Source organism: Suricata suricatta, chromosome 12 (genome assembly GCF_006229205.1).
Source record: "Suricata suricatta isolate VVHF042 chromosome 12, meerkat_22Aug2017_6uvM2_HiC, whole genome shotgun sequence".
In the NCBI taxonomy this organism is placed as follows: Eukaryota; Metazoa; Chordata; class Mammalia; order Carnivora; family Herpestidae; genus Suricata; species Suricata suricatta.
Window position 1 is genome coordinate 51,266,399 of NC_043711.1, and position 26,665 is coordinate 51,293,063.

The following is a 26,665-nucleotide window of genomic DNA, read 5'->3' on the forward strand; positions in this document are numbered from 1 at the left end:
TGCTAAGATCTGCAATGAAAAAAGTTCTCTCTACAAAAGATGCCAGGCTCCTGAAGAGTACACTATACTATATTATTTCATTTACAGAAAGTTCAAAATTAGACCAAGGTCTCTCACGGTGTTGAGAGTCAAGAGACGCTTGCCTCTGTGAAGGAGGGACGCAATAATAAGTGGAAGAAGCATGAAAGGGGCTTTGGGGTTGCTGGATAACATTTTATTTTGATCTGTGTGCTGGGTACATAAATGGTGCTGACTTCGTGACAATCCGAGTTGTATACTTAATGATTTGTATGAGTTGGTGCATTTTACACATCAATAAAATGATGATCTGTTACCCAAATCTTTGTTTTTATAGACAGGAAGAGGCCGACATTTACTGCTGCTGTTTGCAGAACCCCATCCATGTACACTGGGCCAGACACTTTTAAAAAAGAATAAACCCTTGCAGCACCTGGGGGGCTCAGTCGTTAAGAGTCAGACTCCAGCTTAGGTCATGATCTCACAGTTTGTGAGTTCGACCCCCGTGTCAGGCTCTGTGCTTCAGATTCTGGGTCTCCTCCTCTCTCTGCCCCTTGCCCACTTGTGCTCTGTTTCTCTCTGTCTCTCAAAAATAAGTGAAAAAAAAACTAAAAAAGAATAAACCCATAAGCCTATTTTCTTAGCTTCAAATGGTTTTCTCATGGTTTTCAAAATCAATCAGAGGGGTTTTTTTGGGTTTTCTTTTTTCATTGTTTTTTTCCGTGTTTTTTTTTTTTTTTTTTTTTTCCCTGGGCTGACTACCACTGAATGTCAGGGCCTAATCAAGCCTTTTCCTGCACTTGGCCAATCTCTGGCTGGGCCAAATTCTGCCTGTGGTCCCACGGGCAGCTCAACTAAGTAATCCTCAGGCCTCCCAGGTCTGATGCAGAGAGCAGAGACACAGAGCCCACAGGCTAAGTGAAGCAACTTTCTCCAGATTACACAGTGAGCTGCCGGTGGGGGGCCTTGTGATTCCGGTCCAAGGGCTATCACTTTTCCACTACAGCTCCTTCCACAGGGGCCAATTAACACACACTCTCCTTTGGGGAGCAGAAAAAGGAGCCCAGGGAACTCACGGGTTGTTCTCTGTATGCGAAGCACACAAAAGGGGTTTACCAAGTTCCCATCTAAGAGGAAATCTGGAGAGCCAGGAGAAGGGGGAGGGAAGGGCTGAGAGTGCAGCAGGGCATTGCAACACAGCCCAGTGTTTTTGTGGAAACGACGTTCTCCTAATCAAAACACAGTTGCATAAATGGACTTACTCCACTTAAAAAAAAAAAAAAAGAAAAGAAGAAGAAGAAATTTAAAGCCTATAAATAGGAACCAAACAACTCTGATTAATTTTAAAGTTCTTTCTCCACTGTCTTTTTTAGATAGTAGCTAAAAATAAAGGCTTGAAACTTGAAATAATGTAAGCAACTAATCACACACAAGCACTGGGCTTTTCCCATATATGGCTGGGGTATTCTTCAGGCTTTGAAAAGACCAAATGAAGAGATGGCCAACAACCAAAATAATCCTTCAGACGTTTGAAAATGAGGAGAAAGAACTAGAAGAGTTGGTGAATGACAAACAACTGTGAGGCTCAATGGGGGTAAATGACACTGAGAGGGATTAGTTGCCATAGTACTTTAAGAACATGGGCACATGCATTTTGACGCTGGACCCCTTCAAGAAAGGGACTGTTTTGCCCTCTGGCCTCAGCACTGAGAAAACTACAACCACCATGATTTAACATAAAGGACTTAAAGAAGGAAAGAAGTGCAGGGGCATGACTGAAAATTTAATCAAGGCCCTTCTCAGAATGAAATCCGTAAAGGAGACAAGGGCACATCTCAAGGTCAGAAGAAAGGAACTGGAGATGTGTGAAGAGGGGAAGTGGGCGGGCTCCGAAGGAGATTCGAGAGCATCAATAGCAGAGGTCAGCTAGGAGGGCAGCTTCCTTATTATGACAGAGGATAATTACAGTGTCTTTTGGGGAACACCTGGAATGTTTCTCTAGAAAGATTAACACATTCATGTCAAGTAAATGCCACCTTGTGTGAGGCAGACTGGAAAAGTCACACTTGGACCGTCTGAGGGTTTACAAGGCCTCATAACAGACATAATCCTGGACACGAGGTAAGGCACTTGCTTTTACTGATATGGAAAGTGAAGCTCGGGGAGGGTCAGTGACCTAACACAAGGTGTCTGATGGGTGACTTAGGCTGGAGTGGCAACCTAAAGGGAACGCTCCCATCGGGCAGGCCAAGGAAGTTTCACTCCTAAAACCTCACTAAGAACACCGGTGGGAGTGCAGGTTTAGGCGAGGGTTTTGGCTCACCCACTACTTATCTCTGTAACTGTGGGCAAATAACGTCCTCTCTTCTGATTCAAATCAACTGGAGGACGACAGGGCTGTCCTAGAGGACAGAAGGCAGGTGGTGGGGAGCCAGGCAAAGACAAACGTGGGCTGCTCTCGCCCTTAGCTGTGAGCCTGTCCTCACACCTGAGACAGGACTGTGGGGCCCTGTCACCCCTTCAGGGGAGACAGTCTTCCTCTTACCCACTAAAATACATACATGGCACCTCAAAACTTCCAGAAAGTGAAATTGGGAAATGCCTTCATCCCTCCAAAATCAGTCACAAAAACTGCTGAAGAGGCAACATGAATTTGAGTTTTCATTCCACTACTTTTTTTCCTCTTCCCCTCTCCATGCGATGCATCTTCTTTCATGATACTTCAGATTCTTTTTATGAAAAGAAACCCTATTTTTTGACACTTCCTATGCATGCCCAGAAGGCTTTTCATGTAGCTAGGGAGTCAATAACAGTAACAAACCACAGCCACAAAAACAGCAAGCGCCCTTCACTGCAGGCCTGTGACACACCAGGCGCCACTGCTGAGCCCTCTGTGCGGGTCACTTCTGGTCTCCACAACTACCACATGAGGTCCGCATGACTGTTCCCATTTCATACATGGGAAAACTGGGGCTCAGACAACTTTAGGGATTTGGCTAAGAAAAGCCATCTTAATAACTGCAGGGTTGGGATCCAAACTGCCATCGGGCTAATTCCAAAGTCTGTCCTTGCTTCTCCATTATGATCATGACCCTTGGTCAACATGCTAAATGAACCAACGACTCTGGGTGATGCTGCTTGTTTGTGACTTCTCATCACCATCCTGCAGAATGGGATACTTTGTGGGTGATCTTGAAGAGCACCCACTGAAACCCCAGGGCAGCTGGAGGATAAGGAGGTAGGAAAAGTGGCAGGCTGAGCTGATGGCATGGCAAAGTGACCCCAAATGCATTCCCTCTGTAGCACTGGGACCAGGGCCAGAATTATGACTTCATTTCCAAATCACTAACCTGGTGAGGCACAAGGCCGAGGGAGGTTGGCGGCTCATTCATGCGGTCATCACTGCTGCTGGCAATGGCATAGCCCCTGAGAAAAGAAAACAATTAGAGCTGCTCATTTAATGAGAGTTTATGTTTGATACTTGTGAGGACGATCTGGCCATGGGGGAGAGAGGAGGCTGTAAGATTTATAAAGATAACCCAAAATGCCCCTTCCTATGCAGCACAAGCTAATGAAAACCTAATTTCTGTTAGAGGGAAGGAAGAAGAAGAGGGGAAGGAGGGGGAAAAAAAAGCCTGAGTTTTGGAATAAGAAAGGCCAGAGCTTGTGACCAAAGACAAGCTGCTTAACCCCTCTGTGCTCTGGGTCCATTAACTACACTGACTATAAAATAGGAATGAGACAGTTATGAGGACTAAACTAGGAATAAGTTAGATGAACTGCCAAGTGCAATGCTTGGCATATGATAAGCCGATTAAGGTAAGGCCCCTTACTCTGAGATAGTCTTGTAAAAAACCACAGCACCTTTTTGTCCTGAAATTCTGAAATGGAAAACTTTCCCATCTTCACTTCGTGAGGTGATATGAACGCTACTGCGGAGGAAGGAGACAGAGCAGTGAGGGATTAAATGGGAGGGAGAAGGAATGCACTCCTTCCTGGACAACAGTGAGATGTTTCCATTTGATACAGAAGATGTGTGACACAGGACCCTGTTTCGGCCTATGACCAGGGTGAACACTGCAGACAGGTGTCTGTGTCAAGGAATCGTGGGATCGTCTCTCCGAGATTTATTTTTTTAATTTTTTTAAATCTTCATTTATTTTTGAGAGAGAGACAGAGCATGAACGGATTGGGGCAGAGAGACAGGGAGACACAGAGTCAGAAGCAGGCTCCAGGCTCCAAACTGTCAGCACAGATTCCAATGCAGGGCTCGAACTCACTGCCCACAAGATCATGACCTGAGCCGAATGCGGATGCTCAACCAACTGAGCCACCCAGGTGCCTCATCTCTCCAAGATTTTGTCCCAGATATGCCCTGTCAAGAGGCCACATGACACTTAGAAGGCAGGGGTAGCTCAGGGGGATGAAAGAGATGAGTGGAAATAATAAAAAAAGTTGCTTATTTTCATTTAACTCTGTTGTAGTTAGACTAGCTACGAATGTTGCCAACTCTGTACAGAGATCACCTTTTCAATTGTGTAGGAAAAAAGAACTCTTGAGTCATAAATATTCAAGTTAATTTCTGAGAATTGTAAAAACAAATCTTTTGAAAATTCAATTCTCTCCTGCATGTGTTACAAACAGTATAGCAGGGTGATTAAAAACAGAGTTCGGGGCCAAACCGGCTGAGTGAAAGGACAGCTTTACCACTTACCAGCTATGTGAGTTCCAACAACTTAGCCTCCCTGTGCCTCAATTTCCCCATCCAAACCAGGATAAGTAATAGTTTTCTCCTAATAGGTTTGCTTGGAGGATTAAGTGAGTTTCTTCTGCAAAGCAATTGGAATGGCGCCTAGAACAAGGCAAGCACTATATGAGTATCTGACAAATAAAATAAATGACAGTATATTTGTCAGAGAGGCAGGTGTAAATATCCTTCTGACTTCAGTGTGCCTTCACTAGCTGACACTTGGCAGCAGGGCCTTAGACAGTTACTGAGAGAATCTTCGATGGTTTAATCATTTATTTTTTTTTCTTTGTTTCCTTTCCTTTTCTTTCCCGTCCCTTTCTCATCTTTTCCCTCCTTCTTTCTTTCTTAAAATTACTGACTTGGGGAACCTGGGTGGCTCAGTCAGTTAAGGGTCTGACTTTAGCTCAGGTCATGACCTCACGGATCTTGGGTTCCAACCCCACATGAGGCTCTGTGCTGACAGCTAGCTCAGAGCCTGACCCCTGTCTTCAGATTCTGTGTCTCCCTCTCTCTGCCCCTCCCCCATTCACGCTCTGTCTCTCGCTCTCAAAAATAAATAAACCTCAAAAAAATTACTGATCCTATTTTTAAAATTATTTTAATTTTTTCTCACTTCTATTTATTACAAGATGAATCTACTATTGGTAGATCATAAAGCAAGGTCTTCTTGCTTGGAGCAGATCATAACTGGGCCAAGTTTTATATCTTTACTATAACACACACAGTACAGTAAATACACAGACTACTAAAAAGCCAAGGTCAAGGTGAAACAAAACACATCAGCCCACTCATTTCTCTATGCTCATGTGCAAGCTTGGTACACTGAGTGTTTAATAAATTAAAAAAATAAATTTTTAAAAATTGGTATGGCAGTGGTAGACCAGGTTGTCACAACCAGCCCTCCACTAAAAACAAATAGAAAGCTAGACACAGTGGTATAACTTCTGTAAGGAAGCGTGACAGCTCCCAGAGTAGGAAGAATAGCAGAGCCAAGACGTGGGAGATGAGGGAAGCCCAGAGAGGTCAACCAGGCATTTGCCAGGGGAGCTTCCTATCATAAAGTGATTGCCAACCTCCAAAAGCAGTGGCTATAGCATCAGAGGCTGATCAGTTATACGGACAGATAAATGGACTGGAAGGAAACACTAGAGTGAAGTCTGACAATAAGGAGAAATTATGGAAAATATGCCAGGCTTTGGGCTGGGACCAAGGTGGGCTACATCCTAGGAATAAGAATGAATCAGAAATAGAGAAGCTCTAATTCTAGTTCTAGTACTGCTAATCCACTTTGCCCAGCAGTTTGCCAGAAGGAAATGTAAATCACATCACCTCTGTAATTTTTCATATAAAATGTCCAGTAGTCATTCAAAAATAATGAAGCAAAATAATAATAACAACAACAACAACCACCACCACTACCGCCAAGCAGATTCAAGAAACTAAGGTAAATTAAAAACTAATTGCATATGAGGTAACATGAAGGAGTTACTTTCAATTTGTCTCTATATGTAAAATAGTAGAGATACATACTAAAAACATATTTTTATGAATGAAATGCTATGTCTTGAATTTACTTTAAAACAAGCTAGTGGGAAGACAAAGAATGTGGACAGCTGTATAGGTAAATAATACCTACCCATATTCTGGAAGCTGTTGAGGCTAGGTGGTATATACAATGGGGTTTATTATTTTCTATGTTTTTCTTTCATGTATGTTTGAGGTCTCCATAATACAAAAGTTTTGTTTAAAAAAAAAAAGAAAAAATACCAGATATTGGAGAAGATAACATATAACCAAAAGCTAAAAATAACCCCAAAACCAATAGACAAGAGGAACAGACTTACAGGAGACCCAGATAATGGAGGTATCTGACTAAGGACTTAAAAGAAAAACATAGTTAAATGTTTTCAAGTAATAAAAAAGATCAAAGTCACAATTTTAGCTTAGATCAGAAAACGTATAAAATAAGATCAAATGGGAATTTTAGAACTGAAATAAAATAATTAAATTAAAAACTCATATTAGATACAGAAGAAATAAGAATCAGCAAACTGGAAGATAAGCCAAAAGCAAACGGGCAGACTAAAGCAAGGAAAGACAAAGTCCTGGAAAATACAGAAAAAGGCATAGGTTGATTTGGACATGTAATCAAAGACTCAAAAGGATAGAAGACAGAAAGGGGGCAGAAGTCATATCTTAGAGAGATAATGGCTGAGAATTTTGCATGACAGATGAAAAGCATCGGGCCATCCATCCAAGAAGCACTAGAGAACACAACCAGAATAAATACAGAAGTGGATATATAATAGTCCAACTTCTGAACACCAAAGACAATGAGAAAACCTTAAAAGCAACTAAGGTCAGAGAAAGAGTGAAACAAACTGTATCAAAGGAGCAGCAGGGAGATAAACACTCAACTTCTCAACGGCAATAAAAGCAGCCAGAGGTACTAGGATTATACTCTCCATGTGCTAAAAGAAAATTATTGCCAATCTAGAATTCTATACTCAGCAAAAATACCTTCCAAGTATGAAGATAAAGACATTTTCGGACTGATGAAAACTGAAGTATCTTGTTATTAGCATTCCTAATAAAGGCATTCTTCTGGCAGAAGAATAAATAGCCTTGGCTGGAAGCTCGAAGATACAGAATGAAATGAAAAGTAACAAAAAAGGAAAATGTTAGCAAAACATAATGAATACCAACTATATAACAATCTCTCCTGGGATATAAAATATATGCATTTAAAAAAAATGAATGTACAGACACTGCTGTCTGCCTATCCAACACCTCTTCTCCACATCTATTTTATCACAGCTTTTTTCTTTTTTTTCGAGAGGTAATATGCCCAAACAAAACAACCATATTTGTCAGTCTTCCCTAAAGTGAAGGGTGGCCATGTGATACAGGGGTTAGAATCAATGGGTGAGTCTTCCAGGAAAGCTCTTTCCAAGGGGGAAACCTCAGTTGAGCTGACATGTGTTCTTCACTTTAATACAGAAGCAATACTGGAGGTGAAGCAGTCATCTGGTGACCACAGGTGACAAGCATAAGGAAGAAAGCTAAGAGCGGCTGAGTGAATGATAAAAAGGAACTTGAGTCTCTGATGGCTTAACAAAGTCTTTGTAGCAGCCATGGACTGCCTGCCTCTAGACTTCTTGCTGCATAAGCAAAATCAAGTCCCATTTGGTCATGTCATTGAAGATGTTACAGACAGCCCAGTGCAATTTCTGTCACATGGGATTCATGCAAATTTCGATCACATAGGATTTTTACAAAATGTTCAGGGCTAAGAAGATTAAAATCTACAAACAGAATAAAAGCATGATGGCCCCAAAGGCCCCCCACCAAAATGTTTATTCTTCCTTATCATCAGTTACCAAATAACTCCAGGAGAGTTCAATTCCAGAAGGATGCAGAGAAGTAGCTCCAAAGATCACATGACAAGTTCTTTCCAGGCCAAAGAATTAGACCAGGTTTTGCAGTCTTGTGTTTTGAGGACAGAAAAAGCAACAAAATTCTCAGAAGAGTCACGCCAAGAAAAGGCCATGGAAGACATGAAACAACTCTAAACAGTAAACTCACCCTTCTGGATGCTGCAAAACAGAAACCATCAATTCCACTGCCAGGGCTCCTGCAATCATGGCCAGTCCTGGGCGGCTCACGGTGCATTGCTGGTCCAAGGTTCGGTCTCTGGTTGACTACAGGGAAAGAATCATTGATGTGTGCTCAAAGTTCTAGACCACTCAACTCTCGCTGTCTGAAGCATGAAACTCTTCCATGATAAAGATATACAACATAAACAGACACTCACTCACTGTGGGCAAAGAACATTCAGCTTCCAATAACATCATCTCTTCTAAGTACCAAGAAAAACAAAATACACAACTTAGGTAACTAAATGAGGTAATATGCTAAAGAAGAGTTAATAGTTCTGAACAAATTAAAGATGAGGGGCCTAACTGCCTCATATATGGAGTTGCACCATGTGCTCTTTCAACGGATTCAAATTCAATCCTACTTTGCTTGCCAGTTGAGGAACAGAGACCTGGAGAGGAACAATCATTTAGGTGATTCTGCCCTGCCGCTCTAACTGAGCCAATGCCCCAGAGTGCCTTTGAGGTGGGACAATAATGTGTCCTTCCTGCAGTCCTCGGTTCCCACGTGCCTCTCCAGTGTGGGCACTGTGTCCCCCTGACTGTGATCCCTGGGCTGAAATAGAAGTATTTTTGCTACAACGTGGCTCCAAACACAAGCTTTCATTAGTGCAACCAAAGAAATTCTTTTCTTCCGCATTTAGGCAAATTAAGAGATTGTTAGGGATAATTTTGACTCTGAAATTTTCACCTTATGCACAGATACAACTTTACTCCCATTGACCCATAATTGTAAAGATCATAAAGTCAGCCTTCTTCACATGAAGAATATTTATCTTTTTTTCTTTATACTTGGAGACCACAAAAACCAGCCATCCAAAAGAAGTAGCAGTTATTCAGGAACAAGTTTTAAAAGAAGTGGAAAATGAAGAGGAGGAGAAACACCTATGCTCGTTTCACTGGAAATGATTGTTCTGATAAGAGACTATTCCTGTTGAACGTGCCTTGTGTGGTGGCCCTAACACTACTACATTTGAACCACGTACTGTTCAGAGAACTTCACTTTTGACCCACCTTGCTCTATGAGTAGTCAGGGAAAAGTATTCTTCCCTCTCCTACTAGAGTTGGCAGATAGAACACAAGACACTCAGTTAATCTGAACTTCAGATATTAGTATGAGCATGGGACAAATTTATATTAAAATATTTTTTACCTGAAATTTCAAGTTAACTGGGAATCCCATATATTTTCACTTGCTAAATCTGACAACTTTACAAGGGGCCCAGCCCCATTCCGCAGAAGCACAGAAAGTGTAAGAGCCTTATTTGGAATCACCCCCGAGGCAGTATCTAAGGCTGGATTGGAATGTGGGTCTTCAGACCCCTTACTTAATGCTCTCTTCAAAGGAGACCGTGCTGAGGGCTGCCAGGGACCAGCCTGTCCTGCAGTTTTCCTGCCGAGCTTTCTCTGAAAATGGCTGGTCGCTGAGTTTATGGTGGCGAACAAGGGAACAGGTGAACACAGCTGACAATGCCAATCAAGGCTCACAGTGGGATAATGTCACCCTCAAATTGGAGAATTCTTCTCTTTGTTAAAAGACAGTATTTAAATAGTCATAAAAGAGAGTCGGGCATCTTTGCCCTAGTGGACAAGACAGTTGTAGGAAATATTTGGAAGCACAGAGAAATCCACTTACATCTCCTGGGGCCACCACATCATTGCAGAAATAGCAGCCAAGTTTGTAGCCGGGGATGTTGGCGAAGAGCGAGGAGCCCAGGAGGTCGGCAGGTGCCACATGGTGGCCAGGACACAAGTCCCCAGCTCCTTGCTGCTTCGGTTTCTTCAAGCCGTGCCTCATGACAACAAATGTGTCAAATCCCAAGGCAGCATTGATGACCAGCTGTGGGTTTCAAAAGTCTAGAGTTAAGAGACACTGTATACTTTAAGTCGTGGCTAATTTCATATTTGGCCAACTTTTACAATGTATTTTATAAGTATTTGCATATGAGTATAATGAGAGTCTAGAAGAAGCCAATGTTAGTAAATGCTACCCAATACTTAGTATTTATTAAGTGCAAAACACTTGACCAGTAATTAACAATAATTATCTCATTTAGTTTCATTTAAAACTCCCAGCACTTATTTCCTATCTGCAGATGAGGAGCCTGAGAAAGCAGTTTCTTCTCTAACATGCCCTAGGTCACTTAGCTGGCAAGAGGTAAATGTATAAAACCAAGTCTAGAGAGTTCTCAACCTCATTCTCTCCACCATTGTGCTATTAACATACCTAGATTTTTTTTTTATAACAGCTTTGTTGAGATATAATTTGCACAGTACACAATTCAACCTTCACACAGATTTTTAAGGACAACTATTTTCTCATTTATACTAGAAGAACTTTTCTTACTTGTAACTTATTCTCCCAAATTTCTGGTTATAAAGAAAGCTAGAAATAAAGAAAACAACAACAGAAAAAAAACAAAGTCACTCACAATCTCATGACTCAAACACTTATTACTAATAATTTGGGGTATTTCTTCCTGTTGTTTTCTCCCTTTCTCTTTTTCCTTCCCTCCCTTTCTCCCGTCTTCTTACCTCCCCTTCCTACCTCTTCACCAAAACAGATACAAATGTTTCTGTGTTTAGATAAAAACAATTCATATTAAATATATACAGTATCATATCTTGCTTATTTAACATAATGTAGTATTTTCCATGGTATTGAAGTTTTTGAAAACATGTTGTGCATGGCTGCATATTATTCCAGCACATTTATATACTAGGACTTATTTAACCATTCACTACTGTTGGCCCTGGAAGGTGTTACTGACCAAATAGTAAATGAGACCGTCTTTGTCCTCTTAGGTTTATGTTTTAATGTAAGTAGAATATCCCTTTGAGATACAGTATCTCAACAGGTTATTGTGAAAATTCAATACTAAGGAATAACTATTGTACCAGCTGGTGGCGTGTGAGGCAAAGACAGCATGTACCAGTGGAAGCCCTTTGTCACCGTGTCATGAGGTCACACATAGCACCTCTCTCTTCTGGAGGAAAGGCAGACAGAGGACGCTTCTCCTCGGGGTGATGGTACATGAAGTCACAACCAGACACAAGAGCCCAGAACGCACACACTACCTTTCTTTTGCTCGCAGCAATGACGGCAGGGAGCCACCGGCTCTCCCTGGTGTCCATCAACAGGAACACAACGTCATGGCTCTCAATGAGCTGCTCCAGCTGCTCCACGTCCTTGCGGGCCTGCTCCAGGGTGACACTGGAGAAGTTCACTGGGTGCCCAGGCATGGGGATGCTCATGTTGAACCCTCTGGCATTCTAGGGAAAGACCCAGGTTTATGGATGTCTGAAGCAAACATACAGGTGATATCTTAGAGCCCGTGTCTCCCATTAGCTACGAACATGTGAGTGTGGTCAGCTGCAACCAGAAATTCCTCTCTGCATGATTATGCTGCTTGTTCCTTTTGCTACCTGTACCCTGCACCTTCTTCACCTCTACATCCTAGACTATCTTGTCCTGTCACCCCAGGGTCCCTCAGCCTGAATAAAGCAGCAAGCAGGGACATATGGATCCGAGTTCCAAAGGAGGGAGGCACGTCCATCTGAGCCAAGGACAACACTGAAGAAAACTGTGCCTGTGACTTTTTCCTATAATCTGACGCCAGGAACCTCTATCAAAATGCCCTGTACCTGCCCCAGTCTCCTCTGCTCGGCTGAGTTGTGTCTCCCTACTTGTTCCCCAATTGCCCCCCACTCTGCTGCTGGTTTCCGTATGCATAACATCTCCAAATAGGATATTATAACAAAAAACATTTGATTTAATAAATTTATGTAAGCCGAGAATGACTGAGAGTCTTGCCTTACTCTTCTTAGGGGTATATGCACTTTTAAAAAACCTCTCTGAACCAAAAACTGTACTTGCTAACTTACCATCAGAAAATCTAACTTAGGAGTGTGCCGTTATTTGTTTGAGGGGCACGGGTAGGGGCTGAGCTGCAGCAGAGTGTGGTACCGAAGTGAAGCTTCATTCCTTGTCCACAGAAGCTGCCTGGTAGCCTGTGTTCTCCTCAGGCATGGGGACTCGGAGGAGTTTTCTCAGGGACTTTAGGATAGCTCTAGAATTTACTACTGGTCCTCTGCTGGCCCTCCAATGTCTTGGCAGATTAACAGTGAATCACATATGGGTGTCAGTGAAGCCAGGGACATTAACTGTCCGCAGAAAAGAAAGCACTGTAGAGTCACAAACTACACCCTTAATCCCCTGCATAGCGCTGGCCACAAGGAGGAGTGGGAAAACATCACCTTTCCTGCTCCTTTGCCGAAACCCATCACCTACTGGAAAAACAGCTCAGGGCAGAAGTAGGTCCTTTTACAAAGGAAATTCTATTTTGCAGACCGTAGCTATTTTCTCCTTATCTTAAACTTTAAACCTAATCTCTGGAATTCAATAGTAGCAAAGGCAGCAATATTTAAAAGAATAATAATAAAAAAAAAGGTTGCAAGCCAAACAGTTTAAAAGACACCAAGCAGGACAGACTTCAGAAAGAGGGTTCAAAAGAAGTCCAAGTGGACACAGAGAATTTGGACCTCGTTAAGGAATACACTTGTTAAATATAATGTAGGGACTGTGGTAAACAATCAGCAAAGACCACAGCAATGTTAATACCTTACTGTTGTGTTCCATTTGACAAAGCATTTGAGAAGATGGTAGCTTGATCTGAAAAGGTATTATTTAGGTAGTATATTAATGATACTAAAGAATGATTAATCAACACCGATTTTGACCTTTTCAGTAATACCGATCCATACCCACTTTACTAACCTGAACAGTTCCCTGCTTGCTGAAATTCTAGCCAGCAAGCCTCTGCAGGACTGGCCCTCGGCCCACCCCACGTGGTCCACATGCCTAAGGCCGGAATTCAGCAAGTTTCAACACAGCAGTTTTCAACCTTGGTTGTGTGTTAGAACCACCCAGAGAGTTTTCAAAATTCCTAATGCCCAGGCTTTCCCCCAGACTATCTCCATTGCAATTTCTGAGAGGGGACCATCTATATTTTCTCAAACTCCCCCCATGATTCATGTGCGTAGCCAGGGTGAGGTACAGTTTATAGAAAAGTGTAATACATAGTTTTAAGGTGTACAGTTGGCTGTGTTTCAATAAACTGCAGGTTAACCACTGCATATGCCCACGAGGACACAGGACATTTCCATCACTCCAGAATGCACTCAGGTGTCCCGTCCCAGTCAATCCCCACTACTCGTCACCACCACTGGGACAGCCATGATTACAACCACCTTTTAAACCCTGGATTCGCTGTGCCTATTCTACAACCGCATACAAATGGTATCCTACGGTCTACATCTGTTGGTGTTCGGCTTCTTTCGCTTGGCATAATGCTTCTGAGGTTTGCCCATATTGTTAGGCACCAAGAGCATGTGAAAATACCTCGATGTGTCTATTCAATCTCTCATTGACAGCTAATGGGGTTATTTCTAAATGTTGGCTGCTAGAAACAAAGCTGCTATGGACATTCTCCCCCAAGAGTTTTTGGGTATACATGTTTTCATTTCTTTTAGGGAAACATCCATCAGTGGAATTTCTGGGTAATTAGGTAGGTGTGGCTTCAGGAGAACCTGCTGGGCTGATTTACAAAGTGGTTGTTGTAGCAGCAGACTAAGAGTTCTGGTTGCTCTGCAGCCTGACAACATCCAGCCCTGTTGGTCTATACCTGCCATAGTGGGTGCAGAGTGACAGCTTCATGGTTCTAACTCATGTTCCCCTGAAACTACAGAAGTTGAGAATTTTTATGTGTGCACTGGTCATCATGAAACCGGTGCCTGCACAAGTCTCTGGCCCCCTTAAAAAAAGGTATGTCTGTCCTCAGATTACTGAGTAGGAGGGGTTGTTGGCAGATTCTGGGGAATAGCTGCTGCCAAAGAGAACTATGAGCCCTACCAAATAGACCATCAGACCTGTGTGTATTTTCCGGGTTTTGGCCAGCTTTTTCATTCTGTTAACGGCACTTTTTGAGAGGCACCTTTATAAGTTTTTTGTGTGTATTTGTTTTTGGGTTTTTTTTAAATGTTTGTTTATTTTGAGAGAGCGAGAGTGAGAGAAAGAGAGAGCAAGGAGCATAGAGGAAGAAGAGAGAATCCCAAGCATCTCACATCATGGAGTCCAACTTGGGCTCAATTTCACAAACTGTGAGATTATGACCTGAGCCCAAATCAAGAGTCAGACACTTAACTGACTGAGCCACCAATGTGCCCTTGGAAGTTTTGGGTTTTGATGAAGTCCAAGCTACCCATTTTCCCAGTTATGGTCAGTATTTCCTGGGTCCTGGTTCATCTCTATCATAAGAGCACTCTGCTGCTTTCTCCAGGGAGCTCCGTGTCTCAGCTTTTATGTGAGGTTCTGACCTCACGCCCTGAGGCATCACCTGAGGGCCCAGGGTGCTCAGTGAGGGCACTCCATTCTGCATAGGTGGCCTCCAGTGTCTCCTGGCTTTGGGGGAGCTCTGAAGTCTCCATCCAACTCACAGCAGAAGGTAGTGCTTTTCTGCACACTTTACCAAGTCATGCCCTGAACACGCACAGGGCATGCATCTTTGAGCTGCCCAAAGACTCAAGATGCTGTCCAGACCCCACCTCTGCTCAGCTGCCGCAGGTCTGATGCTCTGTCCCACACGTTTTAGCCCCCTAGGCTGCTCTAAACCCAGATCTCAGTTTCTTCAGCTCCTCGGACCCCAGAACATCTCCTTGGGCCACTCCATGGGCTCTAGCAAAGGCCAGAAAGCACCGCCATGCAACAGACTGGGACACATATTTCTTCTTTCCTTTCTGTCTAGGACCACAGTCTTTCCTTACTCCACTGCCTGGAGAGAGGCACGCTATATATTTTACCCGGTTGTGTAATTGTTTATGATAGAAGAGCTGGTCCAATGCCAGTTACTCATCAGGGTTGTAAACAAGATGTCCAGAGTTGGGTTTTACTCTGGTGTGGTTCCACAATCCTACATTGCCTTGTCTTAAAAAAAAAAAAAAAGTAATTTCAAATAGTTATTTGCTTGATTAAAGGCTGGTTTTTTCCCTACTCAATTAACTGCACCCCAAGATTAGACAGGGCATTTGTGGCAGAGCAGTTCTTTTCAAAGCTTGCTCACTTAGGTTAGCCCTGTGTCTGTGGCCTGGCATTAGGGGATGAGTGAGTATCTGTTGAATGAAAACATTACACCAAACTGAACATACAAAGACAATGCCATAAGTCTGGGTAATCGGTAGGTGAAAATAGTTTCACAGGTGGTTTTCAGGAAGTTGACAGATTACGCTAGTACTTTAATGGGTTCTGTACATTATCTATTCTTGCTTATAAGGCAGGAAGGATGAAAGTATTAAAAACCTGGCTCCCAGCCTCCAGGACTGAATAACCCAGTAGGGAAAACACAGTAGCACAATGTGAGGGCTGAAGAGGAGGCTGAACCCTGGTGGGCTGATGGTTTCAAGAAAAGGTGAACTTGATCTCAAAGGCCCAGCGTGACCCAGCCCCCGCGTCTGCCTGAGCCCCTTCTCTGTCTTCCTTGATATCAATGCTTCAGCCTCCCTGGTTTTCCCTCAGTTCCACAGAAGCGCCATGCTGTCTCCTGCCACAGGCATTTGCAGACAGCTCTGCCACCCTTCATCCAGCTGACCCCCCTCTCATCCTTCAGGACTTCGCTTCCTCAAGGGAGTCTAGCTCAGGTCACGCTGCCTGGTAAACATCCTCACAGCCACCGAGCTCCCGCTTCGTCCACTCAACAATTACAACTGTTTACAAAATCAGTTGTTAGGGACCATGTCCCCTTCTGGGTTACAGAAGCTCCACGCAGGGGAGACAGAACTTTTCCTGCTTGTGCCCCTGTCCCCAGCACGCAGAAGCCCTTAAATATTTAATAAGTAACAATTTAACTGTAGAAATAAATAGGGGGGACTGCACTAGGTCACAGACGATTTGGGCAAGGAAAAATTTCAGGCAGCTAGAAAGTAGCCGACCTCAGATTCAAAGCCGGGTCTGTCTGGACCCTGAGAGGGGCTTATAACACCCTCAACTATCTCCTGCTTCCCACTAATAGAATGTCTTCGCCCTTTGCCAAATGACTTTGCAGGACCTCCCACTAAAACGGCAGAGTAGTCTGACAAACGCACTGCTTTGGGCTTGGCCCTGTGACTGGCTGGGGCACAGAAATGGAGGATGCTACACCGTGTCCCTGGTGGGCTGAGATTTTAGAGGTATAACGAGTCTTCGCCAAGCCTTTTGCACTCCTACCTTCTCCCAGAAGAGCATGACCCATGCTGTTGCTCTATTAGCCTAGATTTTCAGACAATGACATACAGGGCAAATTGGAACCAGACTTAAACCTTTGAGTCCCGCCTAGCCCAGCAGCTAAGCTGCAGCCAATCTGCAGACCTGTGAGCCTGAGATAAATACTCATCATAATAAGGCAGGGGGACGGTAGGACTGTGTGATATGCAACAATGTGGCAGACACCTAACTAATATGCCTCCTCAATCGATAGGGTTGTAACATTCTTATTTCTTTTGGCCTCCAGCATCTAACTGGATACACAGTGGAATCTTCATCATTAAGTGTTGAGTTAAACCCAATAAACCATGTTCCTTAGGATTGCTGGTGAAATGGACAAAACCATCAACGCTGCTTCTTTTAAAGCAAATGCTTCTAAAATGAATGAATATAATACTGAGTGATTAAACAGAAAAACTTTGAGAAAGTGGGCTATCTTTTAGCTGGAGCTGAAAGCCGCCTGTGGCACGTTAAGTGTTAGCAGGTGTTTCGGAGATATCTAATCTAACTTCGGTCAGATCAACTGATGAAACATGAATGCTGCAGATTCCCTTTTGTGGATGAGCTAAAAAAAAAAAAAAAAAAAACAAAACAAAAACCAACCCTTGCCAGATTTTGAATCAAATGAGCTGAATGACTTGTGTCTTATTAGATAGTGTTTTTAAAGGGAACAATGCAACTCAAATACAAGAAGCTCAGGTAAAAAGCTAAGCATTTAGTCACACCCTCCTTCCGTACAGACTTCCATTCAATTTAATTTCGTAAACCTGTATTCAGTAACTACCAAGTATTCTGGTGATGATGGGAAAATCATATCCCTGCATCTGAGCTATCATAAATCCTTTCGAACAAAGCTGAGGACGAATACATGCATACTCCCAACTTCCTCAACTCAAACTCAGATAATGATTTGTAACTTACAAAAACATTTTTTCATACATTCTTCATTTTATTTTCACACTAATAAGTGAGACTTTTGTTTTGTTTTTTATTCCCCACCTCTGAGATGAGGAGGGGCTTGGCCATATGATGAAGGCCCAGGTAGTAAGTGACAAACGTCTGACTCCCTTTTACCAATACCACAGGGCCTCATTTCCCAAGATGAATCATGGGAAGCAACCAGAGAAAATCTCCCACATTCCCCAACAGCATCAACATACCACTCCAGGGAATATTTTCTGGAGTCGATCTGCTGCAGCCAGGGCCTTGGGCTTACCACCTGCTAGGCAATCTTCAAATTCATAGAGAGGCTGCCTCACGGGATTGGAGTAGGAGATATTGGCATTGTCCACAAACGTGATGTGTCTGACACCCCAACCCTGCGTGGAAACAAGAGATCAGGGTGTGTTTCTGATGAACATTGCATGGGGTGTCTCTCTTGCAATCCCTAAGAGAGGTTTTGTTTTGGAATTGCTTGGGAACCTCAAAATACAGGAAACTTCAGAAACTGAATTGAGCAAATTCAGATTTTGATCAACAGAAGGTCAGCTTCCTTTAAAAGACAAAATAATTATATATCCGGTGCCTGCTTTCCTGCAGTAATGAATCTAAGACATGTCAGAGTGGGTCTGACTGTCATTATTTTTGACAGTGGCACCAGAGAAAGATTTGGAGGTGAGTCCCAAGAGAACTGTCTACAATGCTGTCTTAAAAGGATTAGCGATAAGCCCCCAAATGTCCTTGCTTTCCCTTAATGAACAATTAAATACAAATAACAGCTCACATTAAAACTCACTTAAAGCCTGAATTAACTCCTCAGAAAAATGACTTACAAGTTATTTCCTGTTGCATAACATTGCAGAAGATTTCGTACTACCTAAGACGTAAAGGCCTTATTAATATTCAGTAACACCCAGGACAATTCTATATTCTCTCAAATAGTTTGCATGATGTCATACACTTCAATTATAATTCCTTTAAAGTATTCTAGAACCACCCAATTTTAAACTGAGATGGCATCTCTAACATCCTTAGTCCAATTGTTTTGCTTTACAGATATGCAAAGTGTAGCCTAAAAATCACTTAAGGTCATAGATCTGGTTCATGGTGGGAAAGGGATGAGATCCTGAGAGTTGCAACCAAAGGAAAATGACTGCTTTCTGGAGGGTGAGGTGTGGGGTGTGCATTTCAGCAGATCACAAATAGGCACTGTGATCTAAGGGAAGCTCCTGCCGTGATCGGCTACAAAGCCGATTCTGCTCTCTCTCTTATTTCAATAGCCTTCCATTAGGGACTCTGAAACTCAACTCAGTTGACAGTTACCAGGGGACAGTCAACTAGAACCCAAGACTCATTTTCAGGGTTGAGAAGGACAGGCCAGAATCCAATCCTTTCAAACGCATAGTTTAGGTTGTTGGTTTTGAAAGCCTCCTGGTAAACTCTTGGACTAGTCACCCAGTTTTATAAGTGACTTTCTCCAGCTACTGTGGATGTGGAACAAAGCTGTGGAAAACCCAAAAGTCACTTGTGCTTGGTGTGGAAACATTTACTTCTGAAGTGCTTTTATATTCCTTACAGCAATGCTGGGAGGACAGCAAGGAAGGCAGCCTAAGAACCTCCTGGACAGTGGGATGAAGGCCAGGGAAGTCACAAACACACCAGAGGTTAGCGGATGTGGGTGCGGATTCTCACTTAACTTGTGGCTTCCTGGGATGCTATGCAGTTTAAATGGCTAATCTGTAAAGATTAAAGGAAATGATAATACTCAGTGCTGGTGAGGACGTGCAGATGAAAAAACTACTGCATGGGTTGAAAATGTAAACTGACCAATTTTTCTGGAAAGCAATGTGGCAGTGTTTCTAGAATCTTTCAAATGTTCGTATCTTTTGATTTACTTGCAGCAATCTATCCTAGGAAGTAATCTCTGTACATTATATTCATCACAGAAGAAGTCATACTCTATAGTCATTAAAGATGTTTTATAAGCATCATGTTTAATGACATGAGAAAGTGTTTACAAGGCTAACAGATAAATTAGCAAGGAGCATTACTATACATCAAATAAAATGTTTAAATATATATTTAACAACATTGAAAGGAAATAAGTGAAAAAGTGGTAGGTAAATGGGTATCTTCTTTTCCTGCTTTATAACTTTTACACTTTGGAAATTTTCTATAGTGGGTCTCCACTGACTTTATCATTCTAAAAAATATTAAGAAGGCCTAAGCACCTAATTCTAGAAGTGAGAAAAAAGAATAAAATAAATTCCATAAAGAGAAGGAGATGTTAATGAAGATAAAAGTAGACGTTAATGAATCCAAAAGCAATATAAAACAAAAACAAAAACTATAGAACTAATAAAGAAATCAAGGACTTAGCCCTCCAAAAAGACTAATACAGTAGACAAGCCTCTCTGGCAAGTCTGAATAAGAAAAAAAGAGAAAAATGTACACATGCAGCATCTGGAATGAGGAAAGAGTTCTGAAAAGATAAAGAGCGTCTTAAAAGATACTAAGAGAATACCACACGTATTTTGTGTCAATTAATTATAAAATTACATGAATAGAAGAAATAAAATTCACAATGGAAATAACATCAAAGACTCACCCTCACTATGAAAAGAAATGCAAATGAAAAGTTGTTTCTTTTTTTTTAATTTTTCTTAATGTTTTATTTATTTTTGATACAGAGAAAGAGCATGAGAGGGGGAGGGGCAGAGAGAGAAGGAGACACAGAACCAGAAGCAGGCTCCAGGCTCTGAGCTAGCTATCAGCACAGAGCCTGACGCAGAGCTCAAACCCAGGAACGTGAGATCTGACCTGAGCCGAAGTCGGAGGCTTAACTGACTGAGCCACCCAGGCGCCCCAAAAAGTTGTTTCATATATGTTTCTAAAAGTACAGAATCATGGGGTACCTGGGTGGCTCAGTTGGTTAAGTGCCCAACTTAACTCAGGACATGATCTCACAGTTTGTAAGTTTGAGCCCTGCATTGGGTTCTTTGCTGACAGCTCAGAGCCTGAAGCCTGCTTCGGATCCTGGGTCTCCCTTTCTCTCTGCTCCTCACCCACTTACGCTCTTTCTCTCAAAAATAAATATACATTATAAAATAAATAAATAAGAGTACAGACTCATAAAATGTTTGGGGAAGGTAATTTAGTTAAAAGAACACATATATTGTCCACATATATATTTTACATATACGTGTATGTGTGTATATGCTACACACATATATACAGTATATATGCATATGCATACAATATACAAACACACACAACACATTCTTATGTAATAATTCTACTTCTAGGGATTTTTGCCTAAAGAAATAATTCCACAGATGTGTAAAGATCTAAAAATGTTCATTTCAACAAAAAATGCTCATTTCAACAGCATCTCAAAAAATATGCTGAAATTGAAATAAATTGAGGACAGAGTCATACGTAGGAGGATAGAGTCATATGTGTACCACACACACAAAATATGGAACGTATAGAAAGAGAGCCACGATGATTCTTCTGGTGAGTTAAGAATAAAAACCTGTTATAGACAGTATGCTCTGATCCAATTTTTATAAATATAGGTAAGTGACAGCAAAGATGACAAATGTTCCTCTCTTTACTTGCAAGTTTGCCTATGAAACCGTCAGGGAAGGACATACTGTACTAATCTAGGAAATCTGATGAATTCTGGGAAATGGGACACGAGTGGGGTGGAGAAAGACGTTCTGCTTCTACTTTATGATTAAAGTATGAATTCCTTTTGTAATGAAAAAGATAACTGAGGAAAGAAAGAAGAAGGAGGGAGAGGGAGGGAAGAAGGAAGGACGGGAGGGAAGGAGGAGGTGAGTCTGGGAGGTGGAAAGCAGACTGGCAGAGTTAGTAAGCGGAGGGGCTACAGCCTCAGAGGTACTGTCTGGCCCCCCACCTTACCGTCAGTGTCCTGGCCACATTGCAACCCAAGGTGCCGGCTCCAAGCAGCAGACACTTGACACACACGACCTTGTCTAAGTCCAGAGTAGGCACCAATCTCCAACACATCAACTTGAGATTTAAATCCACTGATGACTCAGCTAACCTAGAAAACGACAGAATTATTCATCCATACAGTCACTCATTTATGCCTTGTCTTGTCTTGTCTTAAAAGGATAGAAATTATCCGAATAAGAAAATGACAAACAAATCATAACTAAGTGGAAGGCTATCAAAGGGAAAATAAGTTGATACTTGAGGGCAACAGCAAGGAGAAACAGCACAGCACGTGTGCCAGTGTAGACCTCTGTAACAGCCAGTGACAGGCCACAAATTTGATACCGAGTCCCTAGCAGCCAAAGTGAAAATGGACCCATGATCCCTTATAGGAGTCATTGTATCTATAAATAAAGAAGACACCAGCTACTTCAGAGGAAATTTTTTCCTAATATTTTCCATTGCCCCTCAAAAAAGGGTGCACTTTTCTGTTAAATACAACACTGGTTTCTATGAAATACTTCTTATAATGTCCTACAATGCAGGCTAATAGGATGAAATGAAGAGGCCATAAATAAGAACTAGAAGTTGGTAGGTATCTGTAACTAACCAGGTTTGAGACTGTCAGTGTAAAGCAAGAACAAAATTTATAATGTCTAGGAGAGCAGATGAACTGTGTGCCCTTTAGGATCTCCATCAGCAATATTAATTCTCACAACCACCCTTAAGTCAGGGAGCAAAGAGTGGAGGAGTAACACTCGTTGTCTATGTGAATGCCCCCACCCCCCACCCCGGAAGTGAACTGAGCAATGTGGTTGGCCTGACAGAACCTGCTATGTGTCCTTGTTATTAGCCGTCCCATTGGAGAAAACAGCTCCCAAACCATACCTCTTAGGGTCCATACACTCACTGAGGTTCACCATCCTCGGTCCCATGCCACCTTTCTGGTTTTTTTCCCATCCAACTGCTTTGGGACAATCTTAAGGCAAATAAAATAGTACGTTTAATGAAGGAGGGAAGAATGAAAATAAGTCAGTCAAGTAGCAAGATGGCCCATACATTAATAAGCTTTCAGTTCACGTCTTTCTCAAAGTGGTGGGGGGGTCTGAGTTTGCATGTATTTGCAGCAGCTGTTTACCATCTTCCTCTACTACCCGGACCCTCGCTGAGCGGTGGGTGACCAGACCTGAGCAGGGTTCTCCCGTAGGGGGACTTCTGAAATAGCCCTTGGCTCTGGCCTGAGTGGCCTCGATTTCTGCAGTTCCTGGAAGCTGCTCGGAACAAGACAACACAACCGGGATATGTATAACCCTGGGCAAGGCTCCCTTATCCACAGAAGGACAGCAAGCATGACAGCAGCATACTCTCCGCCCAGGTTCCCATCGGGATTTGAACCTCTACATTCAGTGCACCTTTTCTGTTCCTCATCCTTACGACATAGCTCTGCTCAGCCTCTCAACCCTGTCTCCGTGCACCTCTCCTGTCCCTCAGGTAAGCTGCCCTCTCCTTTAAGCTCACTTTAACCACTTAGCCTTTCCCCTTCCCTGAATTCTCTTTTCCACCAACTTGTTTGAATCTCTGCTATGGGTGCCTCGGAATTTCTAATCCTGGTTCTTGAAGCTTGCTCTCAGAGGATAAAGATCCTGCGGCTGCTTTATTCTATTATTACAAAATCCTCCTATGAGTCTCACTTGTTTTTTAGAACACTCCTGCTACTTTCTTACGTTAATAGTAACCTGACTTCCTTGGTGGAAACCTGCTAATGGGGTGGGGGGGGGGGGTGCTCACTCTCTTACCCTCTTCACATCTTAGGACCTCTGTTGCTCCCTTTCTCACCAAGTGCCTGAGATTTACAAGAAAGCCTCTATTCCTCATGAGGGAATTCACTCAGTCACAATCTACCCTGCCAGAGTCCCCTACAGCATCTGCCTTAAGTAACAGTCCCTGAAGGGACAGAAACTCCAAGACTTAAAGATGTACAGGACTACTGGGAAGCAGTCTATGTTTCTAATTTGTATTCTGGTGTTCTTTGGCCATTCTCCTACTTTTAGATTGCTGTCAACACTTCTATTTTCCTTTCCTTGGGAACTTTTTCACTGTTGACCTTAGTTTTTTAAAATAGTATTGCTCAATATAGTTATGGGACCTAGAAGGTGTAGATTTCCTTGACATAATCTTTCCTTTCTGCAATAACGATGACCGATGAAAAACCTTGGGGCCAACTACCCTCGAAAGCTACTAGGGCCCCAGTGTGGCTGGACATGTCATTCACAGCAAGGAGCCAGAAAATAAATGTCCCTTCCCATTACAACCAGGGACTCTGATGCGTGTATGTGTTTTTAATATAACAAAAAATTAGGATTGATGTAATGGATTTAAGTTCTTAAAAAAGGTTAGGAGTTCAAAATTCTTTTTTCTGGGGAAAGGAGTTCAGTCATGTTAATAATTCATATTCTGCTTTCCTCACTGGTTTTACATTTAATTAAAAAAATGTATCCTAATATATAGCCAATAACATGAAAAGAACTTTGAGACTACACAGTCTAGTTCTGCAATTAACAACTCTGGCCCAAGCTTTCTCCTGTTACAGATAAGAAGCCATGGGACAAAATAAAATCTCATTCCAAATGAAAACATCTCTGTTCTCAAAATGTTACAGCCATTTCTAAGAAAATTAGATATACTTCAAGCTTATTAATAATGAAAAAAATATATTTAATCTATCTGTCTGTATATAAATTACATCCATAAGACATGCCCCCCATTAATAGAAAAAAATGTTTAGGGGGAAATTAGGTCTTGTTTTCTCCCAGCCGAACAATCAGGAGGAGAACATCAAGGACGTGAATTAAAATGAGGGCTCTCCCACTCTCAGCAGTCTGCTGCCTCCTTCTGCCAGTTGCCAGAACACTTTTTCTATTAGCAGTGGACAGCGGGCTTGGCTGCACCAAGAGGAGCAAGAGACGACGGAGGATATTTCAAACCATAGTGCTTACACCACCGTCGCTGCAACTATAGGATGCCTTCGAAACAATATAAACTACTGCCATATCCAGACCTTCAGTTCATGTTATCCTACAGAATAACTCTTTACAAAGCTTTACTTAAAGTTTTACCTGTAGCTAAGAGGATAATACCAATTTATGTGAAAGAAGAAAGAAAATTTGCCTTTCCTAAATTGAACAGTCTACACTCAGCATCAAGCAAAAAGAGCTGCATCAAGGGCATTACTGGATGACAAGAAACATCTTTTTCAAAAGGCAATGTGCAATGTTTCTGCAGTTTGCCAGCTTCACGCATCAGCGAGGTAACTGGGAGTGGGGAGGAGGAATCATCCAAGGGCTTTATAAAAATGGAAACAAAAGTACGTCCTCTGGAGGGTGGCTGGCAAGACTGACGCTGTGAGGAAGCATGGAAGGTGTCTAGCGGCCTGTGGAGCACAGACCAGACACATTGACTTGTTAGTTAACTCACCCATTCCCTGAGAACTATCTAGAGATGGCAGCTTAACATCACAAAGGTTATGGCACCTAAGAGCCCATGGAAGCTATTTTAGAATGTGCCAGAAGAGGGTGCTAAATCAAATGCAAGTATCTGAAGGGAGCCAGAGCTGGGAAGCAGTGAATTTCCTAGGGCCCTCAGCTTACTACAACTTACAGCCTTCTCCTTTGCTTGACCAAGCCGAGTCCACCCTCAATCTTCCAGAGAGATCTACTGAAGACATTTGTCAGTGCTGCGGCAAAGAGTCACCGGTAAAATGCCGTCGCAGTCAATCATGAAACCTGACCTCTGCACTCTAGAAATGACATCTCAGAAACGATGTCACCACTGCCCTCTCCAGCACACACAGTCTAGAGCACATGACCCCAGACTCTAAAGAAAGCAATGCACCTCAGCACAATGCAGATGTGGTGAAGCGCCGACTAACAGACGCAAAGGTACCCTGGAAAACATGCAGGTCATAGAAATCTGAGGGATGGTTCTGGAGAGTACTGGGCTTTGTGTAACACAGGAAATTAACATAAATGAGCATTTATTAAATGCCTATGCCAGACATTGCATGCTGTCTTTTACACAGGACACAGATTTGTCCGAGGGTATACTCCACAAGGTGGGTGTTATGATCTTTACTTGAATTTGAGGATGTATTCTATCTTTGCAACATGTATACAAGTACATAAATAAATGTAGGTACACACATGCACATCTATAAAATCCCTGTGGGCCCAAGTTTCCTAACTTATGGAGATAATCACTGATGTCTACCACACATGATCTAACATGGAATGTTAAATATGGGAGGAGAAATGGCACGTGTGCTAACCGGTTTACTACGTGGAGAACACGATCACACAAAACCTTAGGTAACGAATAAATCTGTAAGTATAGAAATACTTCATTCTTCCTCTAAGAAAGGTCGGGAGTAAAGATTTTATATGAAACAAAATCTAGGAATGAAAAAAAATTCTCAAGTCTGGGAAAAAAAAAAAAGGCCCAGAGGAAATTTCCTGAGGACAATCTTCACATTTGTTGCTTTCTGAATAGCAGTGTGCCCTTGGTTCAAGGGAGGTGTTCCCATGGGCAGAGGGGTCGGAGCTGCACTTTTCTCTGTCTTCCGCTGCCATTGTGAAGGGATGAAAGGGAAGTGAAACTTGCCGAGGTGTCTGATAAATGATAATTATATGCATTCTCAACGACCGGCAAATTACCTGGGCTAAATGCCATTTCGGGAAGCTTCACTTCGAAGACGATGCTGTGGGCGATGTCTCTCACGCCCTGCATGGTCCGGTCCCGGAAGCACAGGACTTCAACGGACTGGAAACTGCTGCTCCTGATGTCAAGGCGCCAGGTTTTAATTAATTCATTTTTGTTTTTAAGGAAGGAAAAGAAAGAGCTCTCATAAGAGCTTTAGCAAAACCAGTTGGAGAGTATTCAACACATTGTAATTATGCCTCCCTGAAGCCCCTGGGACATGGCCTTAACCTCTGAGAGATTCTGAATGCGTCCACGGCTGCTCTCCTTTGTCCAAATGCTTAGAGGCCGAAC

The 26,665-nt window shown here is 42.5% G+C and overlaps 1 protein-coding gene across 11 annotated transcripts in view; it reads right to left on the reverse strand.

Moving 5' to 3' along the window:
* ATG7 (autophagy related 7) overlaps positions 1-26,665 on the reverse strand; it is a 228,897-nt gene that overhangs the window by 159,881 nt on the left and 42,351 nt on the right. For 10 of the 11 annotated variants that reach the window (XM_029917408.1, XM_029917412.1, XM_029917407.1 and 7 more), the window contains 8 exons: positions 26,329-26,450; positions 22,508-22,598; positions 21,584-21,728; positions 17,878-18,036; positions 11,503-11,697; positions 10,061-10,264; positions 8,354-8,469; positions 3,369-3,444 (listed from right to left, as the gene is read on the reverse strand). In XM_029917408.1, coding sequence (XP_029773268.1) covers positions 3,369-3,444; positions 8,354-8,469; positions 10,061-10,264; positions 11,503-11,697; positions 17,878-18,036; positions 21,584-21,728; positions 22,508-22,598; positions 26,329-26,450 — 1,108 coding nt within the window. The remainder of the gene's footprint in view (positions 1-3,368; positions 3,445-8,353; positions 8,470-10,060; positions 10,265-11,502; positions 11,698-17,877; positions 18,037-21,583; positions 21,729-22,507; positions 22,599-26,328; positions 26,451-26,665) is intronic. The other variant, XM_029917411.1, reaches the window with a different exon arrangement.